The sequence below is a fragment of the Tachypleus tridentatus genome, chromosome 9, assembly GCF_004210375.1.
Source record: "Tachypleus tridentatus isolate NWPU-2018 chromosome 9, ASM421037v1, whole genome shotgun sequence".
In the NCBI taxonomy this organism is placed as follows: Eukaryota; Metazoa; Arthropoda; class Merostomata; order Xiphosura; family Limulidae; genus Tachypleus; species Tachypleus tridentatus.
Genome location: NC_134833.1, coordinates 41,654,988 through 41,682,249, shown reverse-complemented (window position 1 = coordinate 41,682,249; position 27,262 = coordinate 41,654,988). Strand labels below are relative to the sequence as shown.

Genomic DNA, 27,262 nt, shown 5'->3' with positions numbered 1-27,262 from the left:
TCTGATGCAGGAACTGAAAGAACTGTGGGCAGGAGAAGAAGAGTCAGAAGTGAGGAAGACATGTAAGAATGTGGTTTAAAAAAATGGATCACATAGTCAAAGTGAATGGGAAGACAAAGATCTGCCATGCCAGTCTGTTGAAGCTATACTTCAAGAAGGAAGACTACATAATGGGTGTAGCTATTGAGGCACAGATAGATATTGTAATGCTGCTGTTGTAGATGCAGAAACATAAGGCAGTAACTTTGTCATGGAAGATGAAAATCTACTGGACCTAAGACCACAGGGCAGAAAAAAGATGTACAAGGATATCAACATCAGTGGAGAACTGATTGGCAAGCAGAAGAAAGAGCTACAAGAAGTACTTTGTCATTATGTATATATTTTTACAGAAAGGCCATGAACTCGGATCTAGCCAAAGTGAAGTTCTGCCAGATGCCATATACAGTGAGAGATCTGATCAAGCAAGAAGTCAAGGCAGCATTAGAAACCAGAATTATTGAGCCTTTGAATTTAACTCGCTGTTTAACAGTGTTAATATTGAAGAAGAGGGATGGCTCAAATTGTTTCTGGAGACTGAACCATGAAATGAAGTTTGACTCTGAACCTATTGGCAACCCAGAGACTTTTATGGTGAATCTAACTGGAGGACAAGTTTTTTTTTAGCAACATTAACCCTACTAAAGGTTATTAGCAGATCCTGATGGAAACAGAATTAAAAGCAACTTTTTTGACACCAGATTAAGGTCAAGAGTATGCTGTTTAAGTTAACTCAGCAGTGATGTTCAACTGCATAATGAGAAAGATGTTGCACAAAACTACAACAACAAGCATTATGTGAGCAATGTCCTGACCCACACAACCAGATTGGAAGACCACTTGAACAAAATTGGAAAACTGTTTGGGTGAGGGAGGACAGTAGGTCTGACCATCTTAAATGCTACGTCAACTATTCTGTGCTGGACTTCATTAGATATAAGGTGGGTGATCAGCAGATATCTTGAAGAAGGGAACCCACATACAAGATGCAGTAGGTCAGATTCCTCCTAGTGTTAGCAGGATACTATAAGAAGCTGATCCCAAACAATGCTGAAGTCGCTGCATTACTAACAAACCAAACCAAGAAAAGCCAACATAACAAAGTGAAGTTGGAACAGTCACAGTAAATGGCATGCCAAGAGTTGAAGAACAAGTTACAAAGTTTGCCAATCATTAAAGTGCTAGACTTCAAAAAACTGTTCATTATGCAAGCTAATGCATTAGACATTAGTATTGGAGCAGTATTTTTGCAAGAACATGAAGAAAGACTGTGTCCTGTAATGTACATCAATAAAAAAGCTGTTGAGTAGTAAGAAGAATTAAACTATGATTGAAAGAATGTCTGACCATCATATTTGCCATCCATAACTTTTAGAACTACCTCTGTGACAAAGCACTTATCATCAAGACTGACAATCAGTCATTTGCATACATTAAGAGATGCAAAACTGACAGTGTGAGGATGATACCGTGAGTGTTATATCTCCAGAGTTGCCGGTCTGCATTGAGGCCATCAAGTGGACTGCAGATGTTGGTGCAGGTTGTATGAGTAAACTTTTGAGCATGAATTGAAATCAATCTTTGTATTATTTAAAACGTATTATTTTAAGTATAGCATAAGTTTTAAATTTTGTTACTTTTAAAAGCAATAGTTTATCAAAGGTTTATATATTTAATTGTGTGAATCGTACACTATGTTGTTTCATTGTCATAATGAGCAGTTATTGTATTATTGCATCATGTTTCTAGAACCTTCAAAGTTTTTCTAAAGTGTTATCTCAGTGTGTAGAAAGTTCTAAACCTCAGTCAGGCTATTTATAAATGTCCTTGAAATTATGGATTTTCATGTAAAATAAGTTCTAAAAATGCTAGTAGTATAAATTCTGGAAAAAAATATTTTTAAAACATTACCCTAGGAATAATCCTGAAGTTTCATTTTAAATAATAAAGAAATAATTTGTTTGATTTTAAAAAGTTTGGTTATCAGAATTGGATTTGTGCCTTACTGGACCCAAGACTATTGTATGTTTTACTGGTGGGGACATCCTATGAATGAAATTAAAGTTTAATTTTGCATGGTTGGATGCAAGAGTACATGAAGTTTGAGTATGAATTTTGGGGAGTCCTTTAATGTTTTTTGACTGAGCTCTATAAACCTGACTAGTGTAATATTTAGATTTGATATTTATTTGTTACAAAGTATATGCTGATTGTGTGAATTATTATATTTTGTAGCTTCAAAATGACAGTTTTTTATGTGGAAAAGATAGGAAAAGTGAAAGGTTTTTTTCTTTTATCACTACATAATTTTTAAAAGCACCTGTTAAAAGTTTAGATGGTAAAATATCCATTGCCTTTCATAGTAAGACTGACTGTCATTTCTGGAGTTATGCACACATTAACTTTTGGTACTTTTTTAATGTAAATTTTTTATACAGGAATTAGGAAGCTTCCAGTAATGTTTAGTTTATATCACTTGTATGTAAATGTCATTGGTGCTATTTTATAATATCTTACAAATTTTACTATTGATCTAATTATTACTATTCAAATAATTCACCTTTACTGTGGAATAAAAGATACAGTGAACTCGGAATGTTTTCACTAGCTGTGTTATGTCAAATTATAGCAACATTACAAAAGATTAAGAAAATATTGACAAAAAATGCAGTGCACTTTATAAAATTTGTTAGACATTAACTGTGTTACTTTAAATTGCATTAATGTGTAATCACTAAGTTTAGACATGTATTATCAAACAATAAAATACATGACAGAAAGTTAACTGAAATCATTTTTTCCAGCTGTACAAGTAATAAAAGAAATTGTAAATTTAAAGTGATACAGATATTGCAAAGTGATACAGATATTTCAGTACCAAACATAATGTAAACAAGATAAATATAAGGATAATGCAGCTCTATATAAATAATCTCTACATGACTTTAACTATTATGTTACACTGTAAAATGCACAAGTACAAAATGGATATGAGATCGGTCAATTTGACCAATCTTGTAGTAAGAGAGTAATAATTAAGACATGTTTAGACTCATCTTGATTTTCCTTGTATGTCTTAGGCTCTTAGTTACACTACATTGATGCTTCCCTGACATGACCATGATATATTGATGAACAAACTATAATCAGGGATGTATAACTTCCAACTGCTGTAATGTTAAAATCATGTATGCATTTTATAATGTAACATTAAATTTTAATATTGAAAGTCATGCAGGGATGATCTGAGTAAATCAGATAATATTTATCTGATGCAACAATAAAATCAGATAATATTTATCTTATGCAACAATAATGTTGCATTAAATTTTAATATTGAAAGTCAGGCAGGGATGATCTGTGTTTTATCAACCCTATATTTCTGTTAACGTTCATTTTGGCACTGTTATTTCTACATCATTTTACATTTACAAAATGTTTTTATTTTTTGTTTTGTGATGTTCTTTTTCCACCCCTGGCTTAAAAGTTAGTGTCTTCTATGAATGTGTGTAATAAAATTTGATATTATGTATATTGATTTTTTTTCACTCCTTCACTTCATACATAATATAAGGGTTGGCTCCCTAAAGACACCAATTGTATAATGTACAAAGCATTGAGTGTTTGACATGTTACAGCAATCTAACGTTTTTCTATTATTGGCTGGTAATTCCTGTTTCATCCTGTACTTAAGTTTTTTAAAGGAACATCGAATTTCTGTAAAGAGAGATAATAACATCATTTACACTAGTATTATGATTTTTAATTACTAGTAGTTTTAACAACTAAAAGTTGCCCAGGAATACACACAGTGGATTTAGGTTTAAACTGACATTACTGATAAAGTAGTGGTAGAGTTATCTCGACTGAAACAAGAAGAAGGAAGATGAACAATTTGGTGGGTTGGTCACTTCCTGGTTTTATATCTCAGCAACAAGCCCCATTGTTAGGTAAAAAAATAAAGGAAAATGAGTGGCAATCATCTTTTAAAGTAAAACTCTGTCACTGTTGAATTTTATTGGCATGCATTATACAGTATTATCCTCAATTAAGTACATTGGCTGTTCTTACATGTAGAATATACTGACTTTATAATAATACTTTTTTTTTAATTCACGGAAGATACAATTTTTTCCCCTCCATAATTTAGTTTAAAACTATAATTGATTCTGTATAAGATGTTCTTAATTTTCTATGATAATTATACACTACTGAATAATAATTATTTTTACATTTAATTTTATAAAAAACTTAGGTGTTTACCTCCTAAAAAACATGTTATCAGTCTAACTTATTCTGCACAGGATGAATTTCATTTTTTGTAATAAGAAACATAGCTAATGTATATATATATTCCTGTTATCTACAGACTAAGTCTGGAAATCATAATAGTAAAGAAAATGTGTAAGTTAGCTTTATTAAAAATCACATGTGTAGTGTGTGTAAAATAAATCGGAAATTTTGTGATTTTCAGTATTCTTGAATTATTTTCCCACAATGAACAATTACATGAAGATATACAGATAAAGAGTTTACTCTATTTATACACAGTATTTCACTGTTATGGCTTCCTCAGGGATTTGACTAATACAGTTAATATACTATCCACTTCTTTTGAAGGTGTTACGCTTTTATAAACACGCAAACTTGGAAAGTCATTTGAATTTTTCCTGGTAAAATCTATGCTTAGATCCACATCTTTTAGTACTATGTTCTGCTTTAGTTGTGCCTCGTAATTATCACTTAGAGAATATCAAACAAGAGTTCTTTACATGTGAACTTGGCTCTATAGGCTACGTAAAGAACAATGCCAGGGCATTACATATTCAATGTAAATTAATATGTTGTTGATGTTAGATTTAATTAACAGGATTAACAGAAGTGTTATTTTTAAACAGCTGAGAAACAAATACAACATTTTTCATGTTACAGATACAAACATGTATATTATAATCTTAAGCAGTTCCTCTACATTTCTGGACAGAAAGCATTTTTACTTAAAAAAACTAAAACCTGAAATCAAGTAAAAATAAAAGCTTCCATTTATAATACTCTACCATACTATATATCTGTTTTTGTTTCAAATATACTCACCATAATTGGTATGAATGAATCAAAGTCTACTGTTAGCCTGATATTAGTATGGCTGTTTCAATTATATCTTTATTATTATTATAAATATATTTTGAAACAACACTTCTGACTTCTGATTTTACATGCATTTCATATGAGTTTCAACATTTGAAACTGTCATTTCTGTTACTTCCTGTATATAAGATAACTTAAAGTGAGACATTTGTTACACACATCAGCATTAATATAGCCACAACTAAACTCTCTTTTAATGACCATTATAATTTTATGCAAGTTCGTGAAGATGTTAACCAATGAAGTATTGAACATTAAGATGTTTTTGTTATTTTTGCCATAAAGATTATTCTCCACTATGTTCCGCAAGTCTTAAAGTATTGTGGATTTTTTTTCAGTAATAACATTTAACCCTTAAATGGTGGTCATCATCAGTTGATGTTGCTACCTGCAACATTCCTGCTGTTTAAGGGTTAAAATGTATTTTCCTGTTTCTTTTAGTTCAGACATTTAAGATTTTTCCTGTCTTTTAATCTTGAAAGTACTGTTTTTATTTTTTTTAGAACTCTAACAAGAAGGACAAAGTATGGCAAGGACAAGGTAAAAATTGGAAATATTAACTGTTTCATGAATAAAAAATTCTCTACAGCAAAAAAATTTTGTATTCTCAAAATCAGTGGAAATGTATTTAAACTTGTAATTTAGAAACCACCTCATTTTGATACACAAGCACTGTTGTTTTTATAAAATCTTCCTAGTGAATACAGTTTACTGATCCTCAAAATATACTGGCTTTTATCTTTAAAAAGAAATTACCTAATTCTGCAAAAATGTACAATTACATAGTTATAGTCTTATGTTTGTTTCAATTCAACTGTTGTAAAATATGAATTTTTTCTTTATTTAAAGAATAAAATAATTACTTTTGGTATTGTCATAAAACTTATTGATTACCATGATGTAATTTTATCTTTACTTTTAAGTGTAAATGGGTCTAGTTTGTACAGTTTGCTGGAAGATGTCATTCACAGTTTTAAGTTCATAAGCCGTAAGAACAAACATATTATTAGTCATCTTTGCTAAATTATAACTGTGTCTGAGTCTGTGGTTGTTTAAAAGTGCATCCTGACAGTTGTGGCAAGTTATAGTTATATATGATCTGTAATGCCTGTGTCTCATCATTTATACAAGGTAAAAACTAACTAACTGTCTGCTCTAAGAACAATCTGCCTCTGGCCATTTGTTGCAAGGAATAACAGTATTGACAAATTGTTAGATGTTAGACTTGTGTCTGATCATCCCTTCTAAGTTAGAACTGTATGTGACCAACTGTATTTAATTAGAATTGTGTTTATCACCTTTACTTACTTATAATGGTGTCTATGCTAAATAAAAAACCCATACACCATCAGTGACAAGTTTTGAACTGTATCTAATCATTTGTGCCATGATCAGGTTGTTTGTATAATCTACAGTCAGGAACAGTTTGAAAGTAGATTATAGAAACAACCCGATCATGGCACAGATGATTAGATACAGCTCAAAACTTGTCAGTGATGGTGTATGGGTTTTTTATTTAGCATAGACACCAAATAGTTACTTATAATTTGGAGTAAGTGGTAAACAATCTTTTAACTTACAAAGTCAGTCAAATACTGTTCTTAATTTAGAACAGTGGTTCTTAACGTGTGTTCATTCGAAGTGTGAGTCAGACATAGTGCGTGTGTACGTTATGTTCACCCCACTCGTATGATTCGTGACGTCATGTTCCACTTGGCCATCGTTGGCTGCAGCTGATCACGTCACATCACTTGGCCTTAATATCTGTGCTGCATGGAACTTTGTGCACTTAGCAGTCGACTTGTGACTGTAGTAATCGTGCATCATTTGTGATTTTTCTCCTAATCTTTTAATCCCTTCATACTAACTATGTCGAGCAAAAACAGAAAGTGGTCAGACAAATATGTACAATATGGATTCACGTGTATAACAGAACATGATGGGAGTCAGCTTCCTCAATGCATGATTTGCAATGCCAAGTTGAGCAATTCTAGTCTAGCACTGGCAAAACTAAGAGAACACTCTCTAAAGCTGCATGGAGATGGGAAATACAACAACACAATGCTTGCTGAATTCAAGGTAAAGAGAGCCAGATTCGATGAAAAGGCTACTTTGCCTGTTCTCAGCTTTGTACCCATCGACAAACCAATCCTCACAGCATCGTACGAAGTTGCGTACTTGATCGCAAAGCTGGGCAAACCACACACCATTGGTGAAGCACTCGTAAAATCGTATGGTTTCTGCAATTTGTTCGGATGAAGCTCCAGTCATGCTGGGACAAAACTCTGGTTTTGGTGCGCTGGTGAAATCTGATGTACCACACATCATTGTAATGCACTGTGTTCTGCACAGGCAAGCATTAGCAACAAAAACCTTGCTTTCAAAACTGGCAGAAGTATTAAAAAATTGTAGTGGAATATGTGAACTTTGTGTGAAATAGTGTCCTGAAGCACCGCATCTTCAAAGAGCTGTGTGATGAAATGGGCTCTGAATTTGAGGTACTTCTGTACCACTAATGTTCAGTGGTTATCCCAGAGAAAGGTGCTGAATCATGTTTTCGTCATGCGTATGAAATTAGCCCTGTTTTTTCGACAGCACCAACATTGCCATGCAGAATGCTTCGAAAAATCTGAGTTCATTCTCATTTTGGCGTACATGGCCAATATCTTCAATGCTCTCAATCATCTCAATCAACAGATGCAGAGCGGTGGAGTCAACATCATTGAAGCAGAAGAAAACCTGAAAGCTTTTCAAAAAAAGCTACTGTTATGGAACAGAGAATAATAACTTTGCAAACTTTCCCCTGCTGGACGACTGGGTAAGTAATATCAAAGATGTGTCTGAAATCGGAGACATTTCTGTACCCAGGGAACTGAAGCAAGCAATTGCCATGCACTTAGATGAGCTCTCAAAATCTCTCAACAGATACTTCCCCACCAGAGAGTCACATCCAGCATAGGTGAGACAGCTGTTCACGTTTAGTGTTGCTACAGCAAATGTCAATGATGAATACCTCAACGAAATCATTGAACTTCATCAGAGCCATTTTCAACAGCAACTTTTTAGAACAACAACACTCTCAACGTTTTGGTGTCACCAAATTGTAGTGTACCCTCTTATTGCTAAGAAAGCCCTTGAGATACTCATACTGTTTGTTACAAAGTATCTTTGCAAGCAATCCTTTTGAGAATGGTGGACATAAAAACGAAGAAAAGGAACAGACTTTGTTGTGAAAAAGATATGGTTCATTTTGTGCACTAATAAAATATCTACTTATGTTTTGAATTTGAAAAAATCATATTTTATTTTTCCAACTACAAAGGGTTCAGTGAATGCAAGTACGAAACTTCCGGGGTTCAGTACCTCCAACAAGGTTACGAACCATTGACTTAGCACAAGTAGTGAGCACAGTTTGAACATAATGTCTAGTAAGAAATAGTTAACTAAATATAGTCAGATGCTGCTCTGACTTGACACAAGCCGATCAGAAAGAACTGTAATATACCACATGATCAGATACAGTTCACACAGATGACAGTTATCTTTTTAAACTTTTATTTGTTTCTGACCAAATTTTATGGTATCTGACATCTGTGTTGACTGTATTTGATTATGTGCTAGATTACAGTTCTTTCTGATCAGCTTGTGTCAAGTCAGAGCAGCATCTGACTGTATGAAGTTTCGACTATTTCTTACCAGACATTGTGTTCAAATTGTGCTCACTACTTGTTCTGAGTTAGAACAGTATCAGACTGACTTTGTAAGTTAAAAGATTGTTTGCCACTTATTCCAAATTATAAGTAACTCTTTGTGCCAAACTAGAATAGTTGTTTAATCATCTGTGCTGAATTAGAACTGTATCTATACATAAAAATGGCTCGTTTGGGTTGAAAAGTTTTACATAGAGAAGCGAACAACGTTTCGACCTTCTTCAGTCATTGTCAGGTTGTTCGCTCCTCTATGTAAAAAATTTTCTCAACCCAAATGAGCCGTTTTTACATAAATAGAACTGTATCTGTATCATCGGAACTTGTTTCTAGAAACTGGAAGAAGTTAATTTGTATCAATTTAAAGCAGTATCTATGCCAAGCTAGAAATATACCTAGAAGTCTATCATTTGTCATAAGTTAAAGGTTGTCTGACAGTATATACTAAGTTATAACAGTTTCTAGCATCTATGCCTGTTTAGAACTGAGATTGAACACTTTGCAGAATAAAATCCTGACCAAGTTACAGCTGTATGTGATCATTTATATTAAATTAAAAAATGTTTGTCTTTGTTTATTGTACTTCTGTTTCAACATCTGTTTAGAACTTGATCTTTGCCAGATCAGGACTGTCTGATCTACTGTTCCAAGTTTAAATGTGTGATAAGTTTGACATTGTCTGACCATCTTTGTTAAATTTTAGACATCTTTATCAAGTTAAACATGTTTGATCACCTGTGCCAACTTAATACATCTAACCATCTGCACTCAGTTAGAGGTGTGTGACATCCTCTACCAACTTTGAAATTTTGTTTCCTTTCTGTGTTAAGTAGGATGTCTTTGTTCAGTTACAACTGTACTTGACTGTTTTGAATTAGAACAGTGCCTGAAATGTTTGCTTAGTTAGAACTGCCTGTTATGCAAGAACAGTGGTAAACATTGTGCCAGTTCCAGCTTTATCTGACAATTTTTGCTAGTGTAGAACTGTGTCTTAGCATCTTTGCAGGATAGAATCCTTTTTATACATGGATAAAACTATACCTGACTACTTGCTCCAAGTTAAAAATGTGTTCAACAGTCTATTACATGTTTGAAATGCACCTAAACATACAAGTTAAAACAAGTTGTAGACATCTTTACCAAGTAATGCTAAGTTATAATGCATCAAACACTTGTGCTAAGATAGAAATATTCTGAAAATCTATCTCTTGTAAGAATGCTCTTTAATGAAGTGTTAATTTAAAATTGTTTGGTCAATATTTGCAACTTTTAACAGTGTAGGACCATTTTAGAACTGCGTCTGATTGTCTTTACCATATTGGAATTGTATCTGATTAGATGTGGAAGATTAAAATTGTTTAACCATTTGTATCAAGTTAGGACTTTATCTGACTATATCTTTTAACCTTTAAACAGTGGCTATCATCAATTGATGATTTTATGCTTTTTTACTCAGTACAGCTATCATCAGTTGATGATACAGGCTAAAAATATTAGTTAGCAACCCCCTCACACTATAGTGATCATACCCACTCAAAGTCGTTTTCTCAGTGTAAGTCAAGGAGCTGAAAAGGAAGAGTGCATAAGCTGAGAGAATGGAGTGAAAACGTTTTTCATCAAAAGACAAAATTGAAGAATTAGCACATGATAATTATTCCAATGAAGAAGAAAACTTTTCAGATTTTTCATCATCAAATTCAATTGTTTCAAGCTCTGAACGCGATTTATATAGTGAATCAGAATCCATTGGTTCCTAATGGGTAAGGTGTCGTGATTTTGATCCATTTGTTTATTATTTTCATGGTAGAAACATTGGACTCGCAGATAAATTTAAGCTCATGGGTGAATCTAAAGGTATGAATTTTGTACTACTGTATTTGATCAGAGTATAATGAGTCATGTTGTGTGAGAAACAAACAAATATTATGAGTTTTGTAAATTCTTGAATTCCAAAGAAAGTGAAAGTAATGCTCCCTCTACCTCACAAAGTAAGAAATTAGAAGTTACACTTATTGAGGAAATATACACTTGTTTTGCTCTGATGATGCTTATACCACATGTAAAAAAGCAAGTGTTAGCTGATTATTGGAACTCCAATTTTTCCAAAATACATTAAGATCAATTGAGGGAGATTCTTAGATATTTGCACTTTGCAAATAACAAAGAACCAAATGCAAATGATCAATTATGGAAAGTTCAAGAAGTTTTTTCAATGCTGAAGAATAAAGCTAAATTATCTTTTTGTCCATTTCAAAACAGGTAGTTATCTACGAATCTTTGATTCTTTTCAAGGGTTGCATTGTTTTCAAGCAAGTGCCATTAATTTGGAATAAATATCTTTGTATTATGTGATCGTGAAATAGGAATTGTAATACATATGATTAAATATTCTGGAAGTGTCAGAGATGTCCCCAAAGATCCCTGATTAGGGTTTTAAAGATCAGTTGTCAAGCAGTTGATGAAAAACTACCTTGGAAAAGGTCATATATTATACACTGACAATTATGATACAAGTCTGGAATCATGCAACTTTCTCATTGAAAATAAAGTTGGTTTTTTTGTAAAAATTGGAAGAACATACCTAAATTTACACTCCTGAAGAAGGAAGATGTTGAGCCTGAACAGCAAGGGAATATTTTAGCACTTCAATAGAAAGACAAACATCCTGTTATTTTGCTTAGTGGAGTACATAAAGGTGAAATAAAATACAATGGAAAGGATGATTACAAAACTAAATAACCAAACCTGATATGGTTTTAGATTATACTGTCAACATGAGGCTAGTTGATAAAAGTGGCACAAATTGGGCAAATTGATTTCCTTTATAAATCTGTGAAGTGGTACAAATAACTCTTATTTTTTCACCTAATTAGTATCTCAAGTTTGAATTCTTATAACATGTATCTAGTAAAAACTGACAAGAAGCCATCGTTGAGGCAGTTTATTTATAATGTAATTTACCAATTATTGGAAAGGAATGGAAGGGTGACAAGATCTTTCCCAGGAAGACATAGCCTTACTGTTCCTGATAGACGTGTTGGAAAAGAAGCATTTTATCAGCACTTTTTAGAAAACATTCCATCCTCAGAAGCTAGAAACAGTGGATAAGACAGTGTCACATATGTATGTATGCAACAAGAAAAGAAGAGAAAGATGGTGACTACCTGGTGTAAAAAATGTAGAGCAGCACCGTGTATTGGAGAATGTTTTCATGATTTTGATACCCTAAAAAATTTGAACTTGTAACAAATAAGTCTTTATTATGCTTTTTCTTTTTCATTTTCTTTCATATTTTGCTCAAAATTCATAAAAAAAAGTTAAAAATTATATTAAAAAATGTTTTCCCTTTTTATTTACATCTGGGGTGAGCTGCTATCTAAAAGGATTAAGTAAGAATATGTCTGACCATTTTGTTCCTAATTAAAACTACATTTGACCACCTTTATTACATTAGAACTGTGTTTGACTATTTGTTCTAAGTGAGAAGTGAGTCTCACTATCTTTGTAGGATAAAATCTTTTCTGATATTTGTGCTGTGTTTCTAACCCTGTGTGCTTACTTGTACCAAATCAAAATAGTTTTCATGTCTAAGATACAACATATCTGACAAACTGTTCCAAGTATATACCACTTGTGAAAAACTGTTTCAAATATTTACTGTCTGTAACAAACTATCTCAAGTATATACAGTCATGTGAAAAAATGAGGACACCCTATAAAAGCATGTGTATTTTTGTATCATTTTTGGATATATAGATATTTAATCTGAATTTTAACAATACTGAGATATTATAGGAATATAACTAAACAATTAAAACTGAAGAAAAGGCTTTAAGATCTTCTGTAAATGTAATTCTACAAAAATGCATATTCTAACTGAGGAAAAAGTTAGGACACCCCCACATTTATTCCCACTTAAAATGGCTCACCTCACACAGGTGTATTACAATAGGTGCACATGATTAGAAGATCGTTACTCAGCATTTTGAATGAGGCTTGCCCTATTTAAACCTCAGACATTTAGTTGGGTGTGTTCTTGACTGTTGAAGTGAGAGTGAGCACCATGGTGAGAGCAAATGAGCTGTATGAGGCATTCAGAAAGAAAATTGTAGCAGCTTATGAGTCTGGTAAGGGATATAAAAAGATCTCGCAAGATTTCGAAATCAGCCATTCCACTGTCCCGAAAATAGTCAACAAGTGGAGGGCTTTCAAAACAACTGCTAACATGCTCAGGTCTGGTCATCCAAGCAAGTTCACCCTGAGAGCAGACTGCAAGATGCTAAAAGAGGTCTCCAAAACCCTAACATGTCATCACAGGATCTACAGCAAGCTCTGGCTACTGTTGATGTGAAAGTGCATGCTTCTACAATCAGAAAGAGACTGCACAAGTTTAACTTGCATGGGAGGTGTGCAAGGAGGAAACCTTTGTTCTCTATGGGACACATCAAAGCCAGACTGAAGTTTGCCAGAGAGAATGTAGACAAAGACCAGGACTTCTGGAATAATGTTCTTTGAACAGATAAGTCCAAAATTGAATTATTTGGACACCAGAACAAGAGGACATGTTTGGCATAAACCAAGTACAGCATTCCAGGAAAAGAACCTCATACCAACTGTGAAACATGGAGGTGGGAGTGTCATGGTTTGGGGCTGCTTTGTTGCAGCAGGACCTGGAATTCTACTGTGTATCAGAAGGTGCTTGAGGAACATGTGAGACCATCTGTAAGAAAATTAAAGCTGAAGCGGAACTGGACCCTGCAACACGACAATGACCCAAAACATACCAGTAAATCCATCAAGCACTGGCTGAAAACTAAGAAATGGAGAGTCCTGGAATGGCTAAGTCAAAGCCCAGATCTTAATCCCATTGAGATGCTATGGGGTGACTTGAGACAGGCTGTACAAGCAAGAAACTCCTCAAACATCTCACAGCTGAAAGAATTCTGCATTGAGGAGTGGGGCAAACTCTCTTCAGACCAATGTCAGAGACTGGTAGATGGCTACAAGAACATCTCACTGCAGTTATTTCAGCCAAAGGGGGTAATACTAGCTATTAGGGGGTAGGGTGTCCTAACTTTTTCCTCACTTAGAATATGCATTTACAGAAGATCTTGAAAACTCATTTCTTAAGTTTTAATTGTTTAGTTACATTCCTATAATCTCTCAGTATTGTTAAAATAGAGATTCAATATCTATATATCCAAATATGTTACAAAAATACACAGGCTTTCATAGGGTGTCTTAATTCTTTCATATGATTGTACCACATGCTGATGCCTTTGTTGTATGTTTGCAACATGTTTTATTTCTACTAGCCATCTATTTTAAGTTAGAACTACTGATTGTCTCTTCCAAGTTTTAAGCATGTTGGTCCATATGGGTTAAATCAGAAGTGTTTGGAAGCTGTATAAGGATATAACTGTGTCTGATATCTTTGTGAGCCATAGCTGTTTCACATCATACCACCTTAGAACCTTTATGAAAATCTATGTTAAAGTAGAACAATGTTTAATATTGATACTAAATTATACTGTTCCACATCTATACCTATGTGACTATCATTTTCAATTTACAAGTTTCTGATCATCTATGTGAAATTGAAACAGTGTTTGGTATCTGTACTAAATTTAACAGCCTTGCATGTGTGTTAAGTTATAAACTGTGTCTGACATCTATGCTAAGTTGTAAGTGTTAAATGAAAACAATATTTGCTACCTGTGCCTAGTTAATACTCTCACATCTGTGCAACATTAGAACTTTTTCTGACATTTTTAATAAAACTTAAGATAAATCCTTACTGTTACTTTGTTCATTTTCTTTACTTTCAATTATACACTGAATAAAAACATCACTTTTTAAAGGTTTGATTTACAGTGGTTCATGCTGAAATACATTAAATTAATACATTGTGAGTGATATTGTGTTACATATTTGTAATATATAATTTACTGATGTCTTTTAGAACTTCATTATACACCACCCTAGTTTTGTTCCTTCATCCTTCCTTTGTAAATCTGCTGTTTTGTTTACCTTCTGTAGCATTTGGAAATGGTGAAAAAAGTCCAAATATGTTGCCTTTTGCTCCAACTCCTTGCCTCAAAATCCGCAACATGTTTGATCCTGAGGTGTAAGTAGACACGTGGTAGTGTATATCTTTGTAGAAAGAACATATCTAAGTAATCTTTTTTAAAGACATTTCATTATATAACAGTCTTCAGAAACTTGTTACTGCTTATGATAAAATGAAGTAGGAATATTGCTTCAGTTAAGTGGCACCTATGTGTTCCAAATTTCATTAGGAGTGTTCTCTTGCTTGAAAATTTATCTTACTGAAACTCACTGAAAACTTTGATTTAATGTGTTATCACCACCTTCTGAAGTTACTTTTTTGGTTTTTACTGTTTTTTGTAACACTTTTTTAACATCAGGAATGCTTTTTATGTTAATTATATTAAATACTGGAATATTTTATTAAAACCCTTATCTTATACAATAATACATTGTGTCAGAAGTTTTTGTTTGTTCCTCTGAGTGTTTTACTTTGAGAAGTGAAACTTTTCTGTTGATTTTGCAGAGAATATGGAGATGACTGGCATGTCCGAATAGAAGATGCTATTTTAGAAAAGTGTGAAGGCAACAGTGGAATTGTACATATGTATGTTGATAAATCATCAAAAGAGGTAAGTGCAAATTCTAATAGAATTTAATCTCTTCATGTTGGTTGGGTCGAGTCTATCGTAATCAAAAAAGTAATTATACTGTGATTTTTGATAATGTACACATATCTTTAAAAACATTTTCAGGTTATTGGTAGACATTACAAAGCAATAAGCTGTTGGGTTTTAAAATTACATATTAATATTTTTTAAGTATAGATTTCTCATAACTTTTTCTTTCAGAATATTGCCTATCCAATATACAAAGTAATTTAAGATTTTTTTATTTTAAGATTAAAAATACCTTTACTCATCAGAATATTTTCAAATTTCATATGTAAAATCTGTATAACCTTCAGATAATTATCAAACGTTTTTCAGGAAAACATTTCATATTTTATCTGTTATTTTCACTACTGTATGTCTGTATGTGTTGGTTTGATTTGGCCAATTTCATAATATTGATAAAAAATTAGGAAATAAATATAAATTATGTTTGTCTTTCTTGAATGAAGAAATGAATACAAATTATAACACAAAAAACATATTTAGTCTAAATAGATTAAATTTCATAACATTATAAGAGTTGCAGTTATGCAGCACATGTGCAGTCTTGTTACCATATCAAAAAATATAAAATGGTCATGTTTCAGTAATTATATATGTATATACATTATTACTGTTTAAAATAATTTCTTAAAATTGAGGGATTTTTCTTAAAACATAGAACAGCAAATAAAGATTTATAGAAAATAATTATCTATTTTGGTTACAACCTTTAAACTCCTTTGCTGCTTGCCATAGATTGCTGAGCCTTATGGCTTCACAAATGAAGGATGTGAAATAAAAATAAATTCTTTAAAGTTTTATATATACATTTTGAAATAATAAAACATAAATTATTATATCAATACTATAGTGTTCCAACATAATTTATGAAGCTTAGTAACTGTGTTATATTTAGGTCTAAAAAAATAAAATTCTTGCTGAATAAAGTTTTACCTTTAGTTTTGGACTCAAGACTTCTTTTAAAAGAACATGTTAGATGCTGAATAATTCAGTTATGCTAAGAAAGCCACTAGGAGAACATTCTGAGCTTTTGATTGGTTATTCACTTGTCATAGACAGAAGTAAGTGTACATAACATGTTTTTACAAAAATGAAAAGAGGTTGGCAGGGCTACTGTGTTTGTCCAGTGCAAGTAGTGATATTTTAGCAAATAGAAAAGACAGGAGGTCATTATTTGATATTATAGCTTGTCAACATCAGTAATTTGAGTTACTAATTTGTAAGAAACTATACTTTGTAGTTGAACATCACACATCTTATATCAATGCTGCATTCATCATACCTCATGACACACAAAAATTGACACTTGGGATTTCTGTTTTAATATTTACTTTTAAATTAAGAAATTAACTAAAGGGTCTTAACAGAACTGGAATTATAATGTACAGTTTGATTCCAAAGTTATTGACATACATTCATAAAATAATAGTTGAATAAAATTTTTAAGGTAAGTCAACAATTGCATTATGACATGGCTTTTGACCTCTTACATGTAACAATAGAACTAACTTTTTTTTTATTCTGTAGCAAATATATTCCTATTTTAATTGAATTTTGTTGAAGACACCAATGATTATATTTAATACTGTACAACATAGATACAAATATAAACGTTATAGTTAAAATAATAGTTCAAAAAGTCAAAATAGTGAAAAATGCAAATGGTATGTTTTACAAAGAATATATTAAAAAAAAACTCATTTTAAAAGTTGATGTGTTACTTTACTGTGTATAATGGAAGAACACTCATCACTATAGTTTATTAGACTTATGAATATCCATTACACACTTGTATTTGGTTATTTTCCAGGGTTGTGTTTTTCTAAAATGTAACACTTTACAAACAGTGCGTGAAGCATACAGCTCTCTTCATGGTTGGTGGTTTGATGGTAAGTATTAAAGAACTGGCAGGTACAATTTTCACAGCTTTACTGAAATAGTAGTTTTATCCTTTTGCCTGTATAGTTCTCAATAAGGAAGAGCATTGAAATAAAAATTATTCATCATTGTTTATTATTCATGTGATGTTTACATGCAGAGATGAGTAGAGGACAATAAAGATCACCTTGAATTGTTAAACATTTGTATTCCAGTCACTTAGAGAGAGCTATAAAACAAATACGTATATGCATTACTAATGGCGCTGGTGTAGTTACTTGACCATTTAAATGTTTTTTTGAGTTGTGCTGAAAATCATTGTCAGGTAGTTTAGGTTCAGAGCCAGAATTATCATCAGCTTACACAAGTTAAAATGTTAAAATGCTGGAGCAGTTTGATGCTTAAAGAGAACTATAAGACAGTAAAGATTAATATCATTGTATGTGCAGGATAAAGACTTATTTTTTTCTTCACCAAAGGTGAAATTTAAAAAAAAAAATATCTTGAAAGCTAATGTATTCTTTGATTGGCCATACCCTCTGCTGTGGACATAGTTTCCCCTGTTCAAGGTTCATCAGCATAGCTTGGGTCAACAAACCATATAGTAACATATATTAATTTAGGTGCATGAATGATGTTATATTTTATGAAATTTATTATTCAATATTATACAGCAGGCTAACTAACTGTTTAGTGACTGGATATGTGTTAAAGATATCTTTTGCACCTCTATGATATGAAGGTTTGATACATTAGTTCATTAGCAATACATAACATTAATCACATCCCTAAATCAGGATACTATATGGTGAAGTAACATGGACTCAAACCCCATAGGTTGATATATTTTTACTGGATAATATTGTAGTAATGTGAAGACAGCTGAGAAACAGGGAAGATTTCTATAAGATTGTTGGCTAATAGAGCTGGATAATTAGTGGAATTTGGCATATGAATATTCATTGGGTTCATTACAATATATTACAGTCAACTAATCAATTATTTTCACAATGAAATGGCTAAAATAAACTTTAAGAAATCTGGTTTTGATACCTGTGGTGAGCAGAGCGTAGATAGTCCATTGTGTAGGTTTCTGCTTGACAATACACAATTAAGTAGCAATATTTCAATTATTTGAATAGTTATAATAATAAAAAATAGTAACAATAAGGAATATGGATTTCAGATAGTTTATTTTCATGTATCATGTCATTAATTGATCAAGCTGGACAAATTTTATTAATCAAAAATCAAAGTGGTAATATTTGATTACAGGAGCGTTAGAACAATAGGAAACACTGATTTCAATTAATGATTACATTTGTTGCATTAACTGATTTAATCGTAGATTATTTGATTACATTGAGTTAATCACCCAGCTCCATAAATGAATGGTGGTGTAGTTAGTTAAAAACAACTATAAAAGAACTGTATTCTAAAGATAACGTATTAAAGGTTAGTGGAATGTGATCTAACCAACAGTATAATTAATAAGGAACTAATTTCAGTGTGAAGATTAACTTCAAATCATCCAAGAACAACCTGGGTTAAAGGTGTTTATTATTGATTACAAAGTAATACAGAGAAAAGAAATTCCCACACTTTTAAGAAATATGGTATGTACATCTTGACAGTGTAATCTCATTTTGTTGTCATTTCAAGATTAATTACTTAAGATCAACTGTGTACTTCTCTTCTAGGTAAATTGGTAACAGTTAAGTACCTAAGACTTGAGCGTTACCACGAAAGATTTCCCTCGTCTCGTTACAGTACAATGCCTTTGAAACCGTCAAACAACATGCGGCTGTCATTGTCAGTGCCATTCCAAAACTCTGTGCTTGAAATAACCTGAACTGAACAACTTAAGGGTCGGTACTCACCCAGTTTGGGAGTGCAATGTTTTGATGAAGAAAGAAACATTTATAATAATTTTAAAACAAGTTACCACTACAATGCTGGTGTCTGCCACACCAACAAACTCTAATGTTGTTTAACTGCTCGGTTTACTTAAAAGCAGTTTCTTTTTTTCTTTCTTTCTTTTTAATGTGTATACATGAGCTCCTTTGTGAAAAATCACAAAAATTGTGTGAAACGTTATGAGAAAAAAAATATTAAAGTTGAATAATTTACTATCTCTAGGTTCTCATTTACATATGCTGAGGGGTTTTCAGGGATAATACTTTTAGTTTTTCTGCTTTCAGCCAGAGTCGAACAGTGTTTTTAAAATACAGTATGATTTTAAAGCCGACCTTTGTGGCTCTGGTGGGAAAGGTATATCAGTGTTTCAATTTCATTTGTTTGCTGATATGTTTTGAAAGCTTTCTACATAAAATTGAGACTATAACTCAAAATCAATTTTTTATTAAAGAAATTCTATATTACACATAGAGTGGCAGTTATTCAAGTCAACCATATATAAAGAAAGGTATATTGACCTATATAAATATGTAATAGTACCAGTTTTATTGTTTTTGGTAATGTGATATGTGTACATTTTCCATTTTCATTTCTGTCCATTCCTTTTTTTTGTAAAAAAGAAAGAAAGTAAAACTTAAACACTAAGCATGTTATTAATAAAATATATTTTATCTAAGAGTGAAGGAAACATTTCACATACCATCTCAATCTCACAGTAAGAAATGTCTTTCACTTCAATATCTGACATTTCTTACTTGTTTTTTTTTTTATTTCTTTACAAGAATATTTTTAAACACATATTTCAGAATACTCATGAAATTGTTAGGCTATTTCATATTCCAAGGAATGATGTAACAAACATTGATAATAATTATGTCTAATTAGTTTGTTAATACTGTCATGATTTCAGGATGTCCTGTAGAATTTAAGAAGGAAAAACAAGTTCTTAGACTGAGTAAAGGAGAGTACATCAAATTCTGAAGAATTAATAGTGGTTTTATGTGTAGAACACATGACCCTTGAACTTTCTGTTGCATTGTTACTTTCTTTCTGCATGTGGTGAACTACAGAACATGTATTTCTTAAAGCTACTGGCATGAGCTACGTTTTTCTTGTCCAGTTTTGAGCTTGCTTCCTCATTTAAAAATTTTCAATTTGTATTATTTTTGGTCATATTCTATATTGGTTTGTAGTTTCACTCGTGGTTTCCTTTAGTGGTTACTGAGTTGTAGTCTCATCATTACTGTTTATCAATGGCTATTGCTTAATAATCTAATCATTCAGTCATGTTCTGTAAAGATTACTTTTAGTAGTCTAATCATTCTCTCATGGTGTTCTGTAGTGATTACTGTTTAGTTGTGTCATTCTTCACTTGAGTTCTCTCTTAGTAGGCTAATCATTCTCTCATGGTGTTCTGTAGTGATTACTGTTTAGTTGTGTCATTCTTCACTTGAGTTGTCTGTTAGTAGTCTAATCATTCTCTCATGGTGTTCTGTAGTGATTACTGTTTAGTTGTGTCATTCTTCACTTGAGTTGTCTGTTAGTAGTCCAATCATTCTCTCATGGTGTTCTGTAGTGATTACTGTTTAGTTGTGTCTTGTTCACTTTAGTTGTCTGTTAGTAGTCTAATCATTCTCTCATGGTGTTCTGTAGTGATTACTGTTTAGTTGTGTCTTTTTCACTTGAGTTGTCTGTTAGTAGTCTAATCATTCTCTCATGGTGTTCTGTAGTGATTACTGTTTAGTTGTGTCATTCTTCACTTGAGTTGTCTGTTAGTAGTCCAATCATTCTCTCATGGTGTTCTGTAGTGATTACTGTTTAGTTGTGTCTTGTTCACTTGAGTTGTCTGTTAGAAGTCTAATCATTCTCTCATGGTGTTCTGTAGTGATTACTGTTTAGTTGTGTCATTCTTCACTTGAGTTGTCTGTTAGTAGTCTAATCATTCTCTCGTGGTGTTCTGTAGTGATTACTGTTTAGTTGTGTCATTCTTCACTTGAGTTGTCTGTTAGTAGTCTAATCATTCTCTCATGGTGTTCTGTAGTGATTACTGTTTAGTTGTGTCATTCTTCACTTGAGTTGTCTGTTAGTAGTCTAATCATTCTCTCATGGTGTTCTGTAGTGATTACTGTTTAGTTGTGTCTTGTTCACTTGAGTTGTCTGTTAGTAGTCTAATCATTTTCTCATGGTGTTCTGTAGCAGTTACTGTTTAGTAATCTCATCATTCACTTATGATGTTAGTGGTTATATTATTTTATATGCATTTGTGCATTGTTTACATTCCCTTGATTTGTTTTGTAGTTTAAGATGTTTTTATTCAGCTGTATATTTGCTGTGAGGGAAGAAAATTATTCACTAACAGTAAACTTCCTTATCTTGAAATTGTTAATATTTGAAACATGTAGATATAAAGAGAACTGAAAGAATGTACAAGATAGGTTAATACAAAACTTGATATATGATTTTTTTACTTGGTTTTTGCTTCATCTTATCAAAAATAGAGTAATGCAATTATTGAGCAATTATTTTTAAAATGAAAGGTAAATGAATTACTGTTCTAGAAAAATGTTTTCAAACAAGACCTACAACTAGAGCACTTTTGAACAGTTGGCTTCTTCAGAGAAAAAGAACTTGTTCCATTTCTTTTGGTAATTCTTTTAATCAGTCACGTCAGAATAACAACACAGTGATATACGACATCTTACAAAATCTGCTGTTTTTTATGATTTGAATCGTAATAAACTGTTTCATAAGTGAGGTCACTCACTGGAGCTTATTAATATAAAACAGAAGTTTTTGTTGTCTTAACTGGTGTTTTTGTGTAACCATAACACATTTTTAGTATGAAACTTTTATCAGCAAACAATATTATTGAAGAAACAATGTATTTTGAGTGCAAAGATCTAATAAATCAGAACATAAGAATATATCTTAACTGACATGGGTTGAGAAAACATATTTTTACAGAACATTGTAAAACACTGCTCTTCTTCTTTCCTTGAAGTTTTAGAATTCGTGATGAAGTAACTTGAAACAAGTGTCCAAACAGGAAATAACTTCCTTACTGTGAGTAATAAAGAAAGTCAAAAATCAATTGATAATAGGTTTTTAAGTATTACTTATTGTTGGTACTGATATTGTACTTTAACTTCGTTATTCAGAAAAATTTAACTAAATTGTGACTACATTTTGTGTCATTTCTCATGTGTTACTTGGTTTTGGAAGTATTGTCTTCTGTATTGTGAAATAAATTGTTATGCAACAATCTGTTTGAGCATTTAATATAGAAAACAAACCCTATTCTTTGGTTGCTTAAGAAATTAAAACATCAGCTTTATTAATATTCTTTCATATTTATTGAGACTAGGAATGAGAAAAACAATGGAGTATAGTTCGTTTTAGACAATGCAAAAGTAATAAATCATTGGGTGATCATTGACAGCATGCAATTAATATCTTAAATGGTTTAAAATAATTCACTGATTAGGCTTTCAAAATGCGAACACAAACAAATATTCATGATGTCAGAAAGACGTTAGGTTCAAGAAATTTTGATATAAAAAGATGAAAACCCCATAATAACCCAAGTGCTTTTAAAAGGTGAGCATTTCTTCTTTCATGGACAAACTGGGAATCTAAGAAAGGTCAACTTTTTGAATATAAGCCAATCAATATTTTTCTGTGGTACACTTTACATTCAAAGTATCTAGGAGACATTTTCACCAGTCTTAACATTATCAGTGAATTAAAAATCTACAGAGCTGTGAAATGAAACAAAGGTGTAAATTATGCAAGACAATAAACTATTTGAACAAGGCCTTCATGTCTAAAAAAGCATCTTGGCCATTTAGGGTTATACATGATTATTATTAACACATACAATATTCATTGAAAAATTTTCAAAACTTGAATTGACTTAACTAACTGAAAAGATAGGAAATAAATAATATTTTTGTAAATCACCATAGTTATTACATATTCAACTTTTCTGATGCTTTAAATAATAACTTAAAGTTGTAGTAGTTTGAAATTCCTAAACATAATATGGTCAGATAGCTAGGAATGATTTAAAAGTATTAAAATGTCAGTTACAAAGATAACTGTGTTTATTAATATAACCCTACTAATTTAAGTTAGAAAACGTTTAACAGCTATAAAAACCTTAGTAATTATGAAATTAGTTATGCAGTAGTTCATCCTAATAGTTTTTTAATCATGGAAATTGCTGTTCTAAAAATTATAATTTCTGAGTGAAACAATGTTAAGTTGAAAATACTTTGATATGCAGGTATATTTTCTACTTCAGTTTAGTTATATAGGATTTTTTGTTTTAGTTTCTGTGCAGTTCTAAACATGTAGTCCAGAGAATCATTGAAGTTACTTTATTTTAACTGCTTTGTTCTATGAAGTAAATATCCATTCTGCCCAAAAGAATACTACAGTAACATAGCACATGTATGTGGAATTGATCACAAACTGTAATGGCTGTTGTTTGGCTGAATGGTGTATGTTACAGCTAGTAGATGATATAAGAGAACTCGAGTCACAAGGCAATGCCACTGGCTGAACAAAGAAACCATGTTAAAATTACTTTGAAGCTTCATTTCTTAGTTTCTCTTGGAATTTGTATGTTTTGTTCTAAAACAGTATCTTGAGAAACAAAGTCACAAGCCTAATGATGATCTGGTGAAGATGGCAGATGAGACTGTTATTGTCTGTACAAGCAAGCATGCTGCATTTCTTTGTGTGTGTAGTGATAATAAAAATTGTTTTTGTATTCAAAACCTGCTCACTGTTATTGCTTCATTTATAAAATTTAATCAAATTTTCAAATACAGGTTACTTCATAAATTTCCTTGTTAGTAGCAGATCTACTTGTGCAAAAATAATTAAGTTCTGAAAATACAAAAAGTAGAGAAACTGAATTAGGGAATTATTTACAAAAACAGGTTATTAATACAAAATATTATAGTACAAGATTATCAGGTGGTCAGACAAGTAATTTGTTTGATGATCCAAAAGTACAAGAAGAAAGTCCTGTTATTTCTGACATAAGTAAAAATGATCATAAATTAGATGTTTTTGTTAAGTTTCTTTAACAATTTATACACATTAAAACCAAAACAGTCTCCAATAGCACATTCACTCATGAAAAGCAAAATTTAGTCTGGTAGGTCTGTTTATTGTGTAAATTTTGATATAATCTATATACAGTAATATTGTATTCTGGAAGAACCTGCAACAAGCAGTGAATTTCAGAATATAAAAATAATTATGTATACCAAAGTTTCTATCTCACAATATGTTGAGATTTGGCACCAAATTTAACATTGTGTGTGATCAAACTGATGGAATTACAACTGAAGTGATTGAAATATTGTCCTTTATATTATTATTAATATTGGCAATACTTCTGTAATGTTAATTTTGAACATGTTAATCAGTCAACATTGTAGTAGAAAACACACAGTAGAACTTTTGTTTTGGATACATTAATACTCAATGATGCATTTGAATATGATATGTTCCATAAATAAAACATTTACTTGTATTTAAATGTTGACAGCTTCATTTTAAGAGTTATTTAGACAGATTTGGTTAATATGTTTATTCATGATGCTTACAAGGGTAACTTGTTGAAATACCTTAACAAAGAGTGTGACAATTTTGAAATACAAATGGTTTTCCAAATGTGATTCATTACATCACATGTAATTATCTGATAAACGTTTTTTAAGAAAATCCTAACTATTCTATCATTGATTACTTACTAATTTTGTTATCAAGACACACGGTATGTCATGAAGTCAAAACAGATACAGGACACACTGTTTTATTAAGAGGAGTAACAGTTTATTTTCCACCTTCTGCAGTTGGGTTGTGGTAATTCATACTATTACACACTTTTGGTAGATATGCTCAACTGAAAACTTATACATACCAAATTTTAATGTATTTCATTAAGAAATAAAACAAAGGAACTTCGATAGAAAATCATACTCAACATTTACGAGTTTTTATTTTTATCAACTTTGGTACACAGATCTTTACAATATACAAACTTCAGTTGGTAGAATGAAATATGCTGCTGATGCCACCATGATTGGTACCTCTATCACAGAAAAACTCAATGAAAGTAGAGATTTTGTAAGTCTTGCACTCTGTTGAAAGCATTTCAATCAGTATTTCCTGACGGTCGCATTGCTAAGAAATTCATGTGTGGTGACAAGAAAACTGCTTACGTTTTTCCTGCTTTGGTTTGGCATGCTACTTTTCTAGAATGCCGAAATCTCAGGTGCTTGTTTTTAAGTTTTGTGCAAAGCTAAATGAGGGCTATCTGTACTAGCCATCCCTAATTTAGCAGTGTAAGACTAAAAGGAAGGCAGCTAGTCACCACCACCTACCACAAACTCTTTAACCAACAACTACTGAGATTGATCAAACATTATAATGCCCCCACAGTTGAAAGGGTGAGCATGTTTGGTGTGACAGGGAGAAATCTCAGATGAATGACTGAGAGTGGCAGATTTTTGATGTTTAACATACCCCACATAAAGCAAATGGATATTTAAGATAAATTATTGGCATTTGTAATATCCTCACCTTTCATGCAAACTGCAGTCAATCAGTAGATTCATTTAAACTTTATTAAATTTGTATATACTCAGGTTAATTTTACACCATCCCATTCCTAAGGTCATATCAAATTGTGCAGTTCGTTAGGTGTGTATTGTCATACACACTTGATAGCATTCAGACTTAAGAGAATATAGGCCATTAGAGCTGATCCTGTATTTGTAAGTATGCAATAATGTAAACCAAGAAAATAATGGTAATAATTTAAGAATAAAAGTTAATAGTGCAATTACTCATTGGTATTATTATAATGTTATAATAGTTAAAAATTAAATGTACAGAATGGCTGTTAGAAAAATTGTCTTAACTCGAAAAATTCTCTCTCATTCTTGGCACACATGGGTGACAGTTGTTCTCTAATTAGAAAGATGGTATCTTGAGTTTAAGGGACCAGAAAAAAAGTTCAGCACATCCTAGTGGTGGAAGTCAGTTATTCTCCCTTCAGCTACAAAAAACATTAGTGACCAGCTTTCTTAACAGCATGCTGTGTAGAATGTTAAAAAATCATCAAGTGCCATTCCTTATCTTGTCAACTTAAAATTATTAGGAAGATAAGGCCTTACAATTAAAGGAGATGGAGTTGAAACAGACAGTAATCTTCATCAACTGCTTTGTATGAAGACTTAAAAGGCTTCCACTCTTGGTGAATGGTTGAAGAGAAAGAAGAAAGTATACACTAGTCCTTATTCACAAAATGAATTGTTAAAGGTAATGGATCTTCAGGTGTTAAGGGAGATTGCACCAAAGCTCCCCTTTCTTGATTGTAATGACCTCTTGAGACTACAGATGCATCCAACAAGAAACAAGTCACCTTGTTCCTCCATTGGGTAACAGAAGATTTGCAAGTACACAGAGATTTTCTTGATATATACACTGTCTCTTCAAGTTTTATCGAGGATACTCTTATCTGAGCATACCTGACCCCTGAGAAGCTGTGGTCTATGTTATGATGAAGCAAACACTATGAGTAGTGGTATCAAACGAATCAATGGCCTTGAACTTTCTACTCACTGCTGTGGCCACACTCTTAAACTGGCTGCAAGTGACACCCTCAAAAAGTCAAAGCTGTTGGTGGATGTAATCAAAACAACTCAGGAAATTACCAAATTGATCAAGTTTTTCCCATTCCAAAAGGGAATATTTCAGAGATTGAAGAAAAGTATATTCAACAAAAACAAATACCAAGCATTAGGATACTCTGTCCCACCAGAAGGA

The 27,262-nt window shown here is 32.1% G+C and overlaps 1 protein-coding gene across 1 annotated transcript in view; it reads left to right on the top strand.

The window, feature by feature from the left end:
• LOC143225118 (inner nuclear membrane protein Man1-like) overlaps positions 1 to 22,676 on the top strand; it is a 40,398-nt gene extending 17,722 nt beyond the window's left edge. The window contains exons 3-7 of the mRNA XM_076453933.1: positions 5,691 to 5,727; positions 14,934 to 15,021; positions 15,469 to 15,574; positions 17,430 to 17,508; positions 19,198 to 22,676. Coding sequence (XP_076310048.1) covers positions 5,691 to 5,727; positions 14,934 to 15,021; positions 15,469 to 15,574; positions 17,430 to 17,508; positions 19,198 to 19,349 — 462 coding nt within the window. The 3' untranslated portion in view covers positions 19,350 to 22,676. The remainder of the gene's footprint in view (positions 1 to 5,690; positions 5,728 to 14,933; positions 15,022 to 15,468; positions 15,575 to 17,429; positions 17,509 to 19,197) is intronic.
• Positions 22,677 to 27,262: the final 4,586 nt, after the last annotated feature.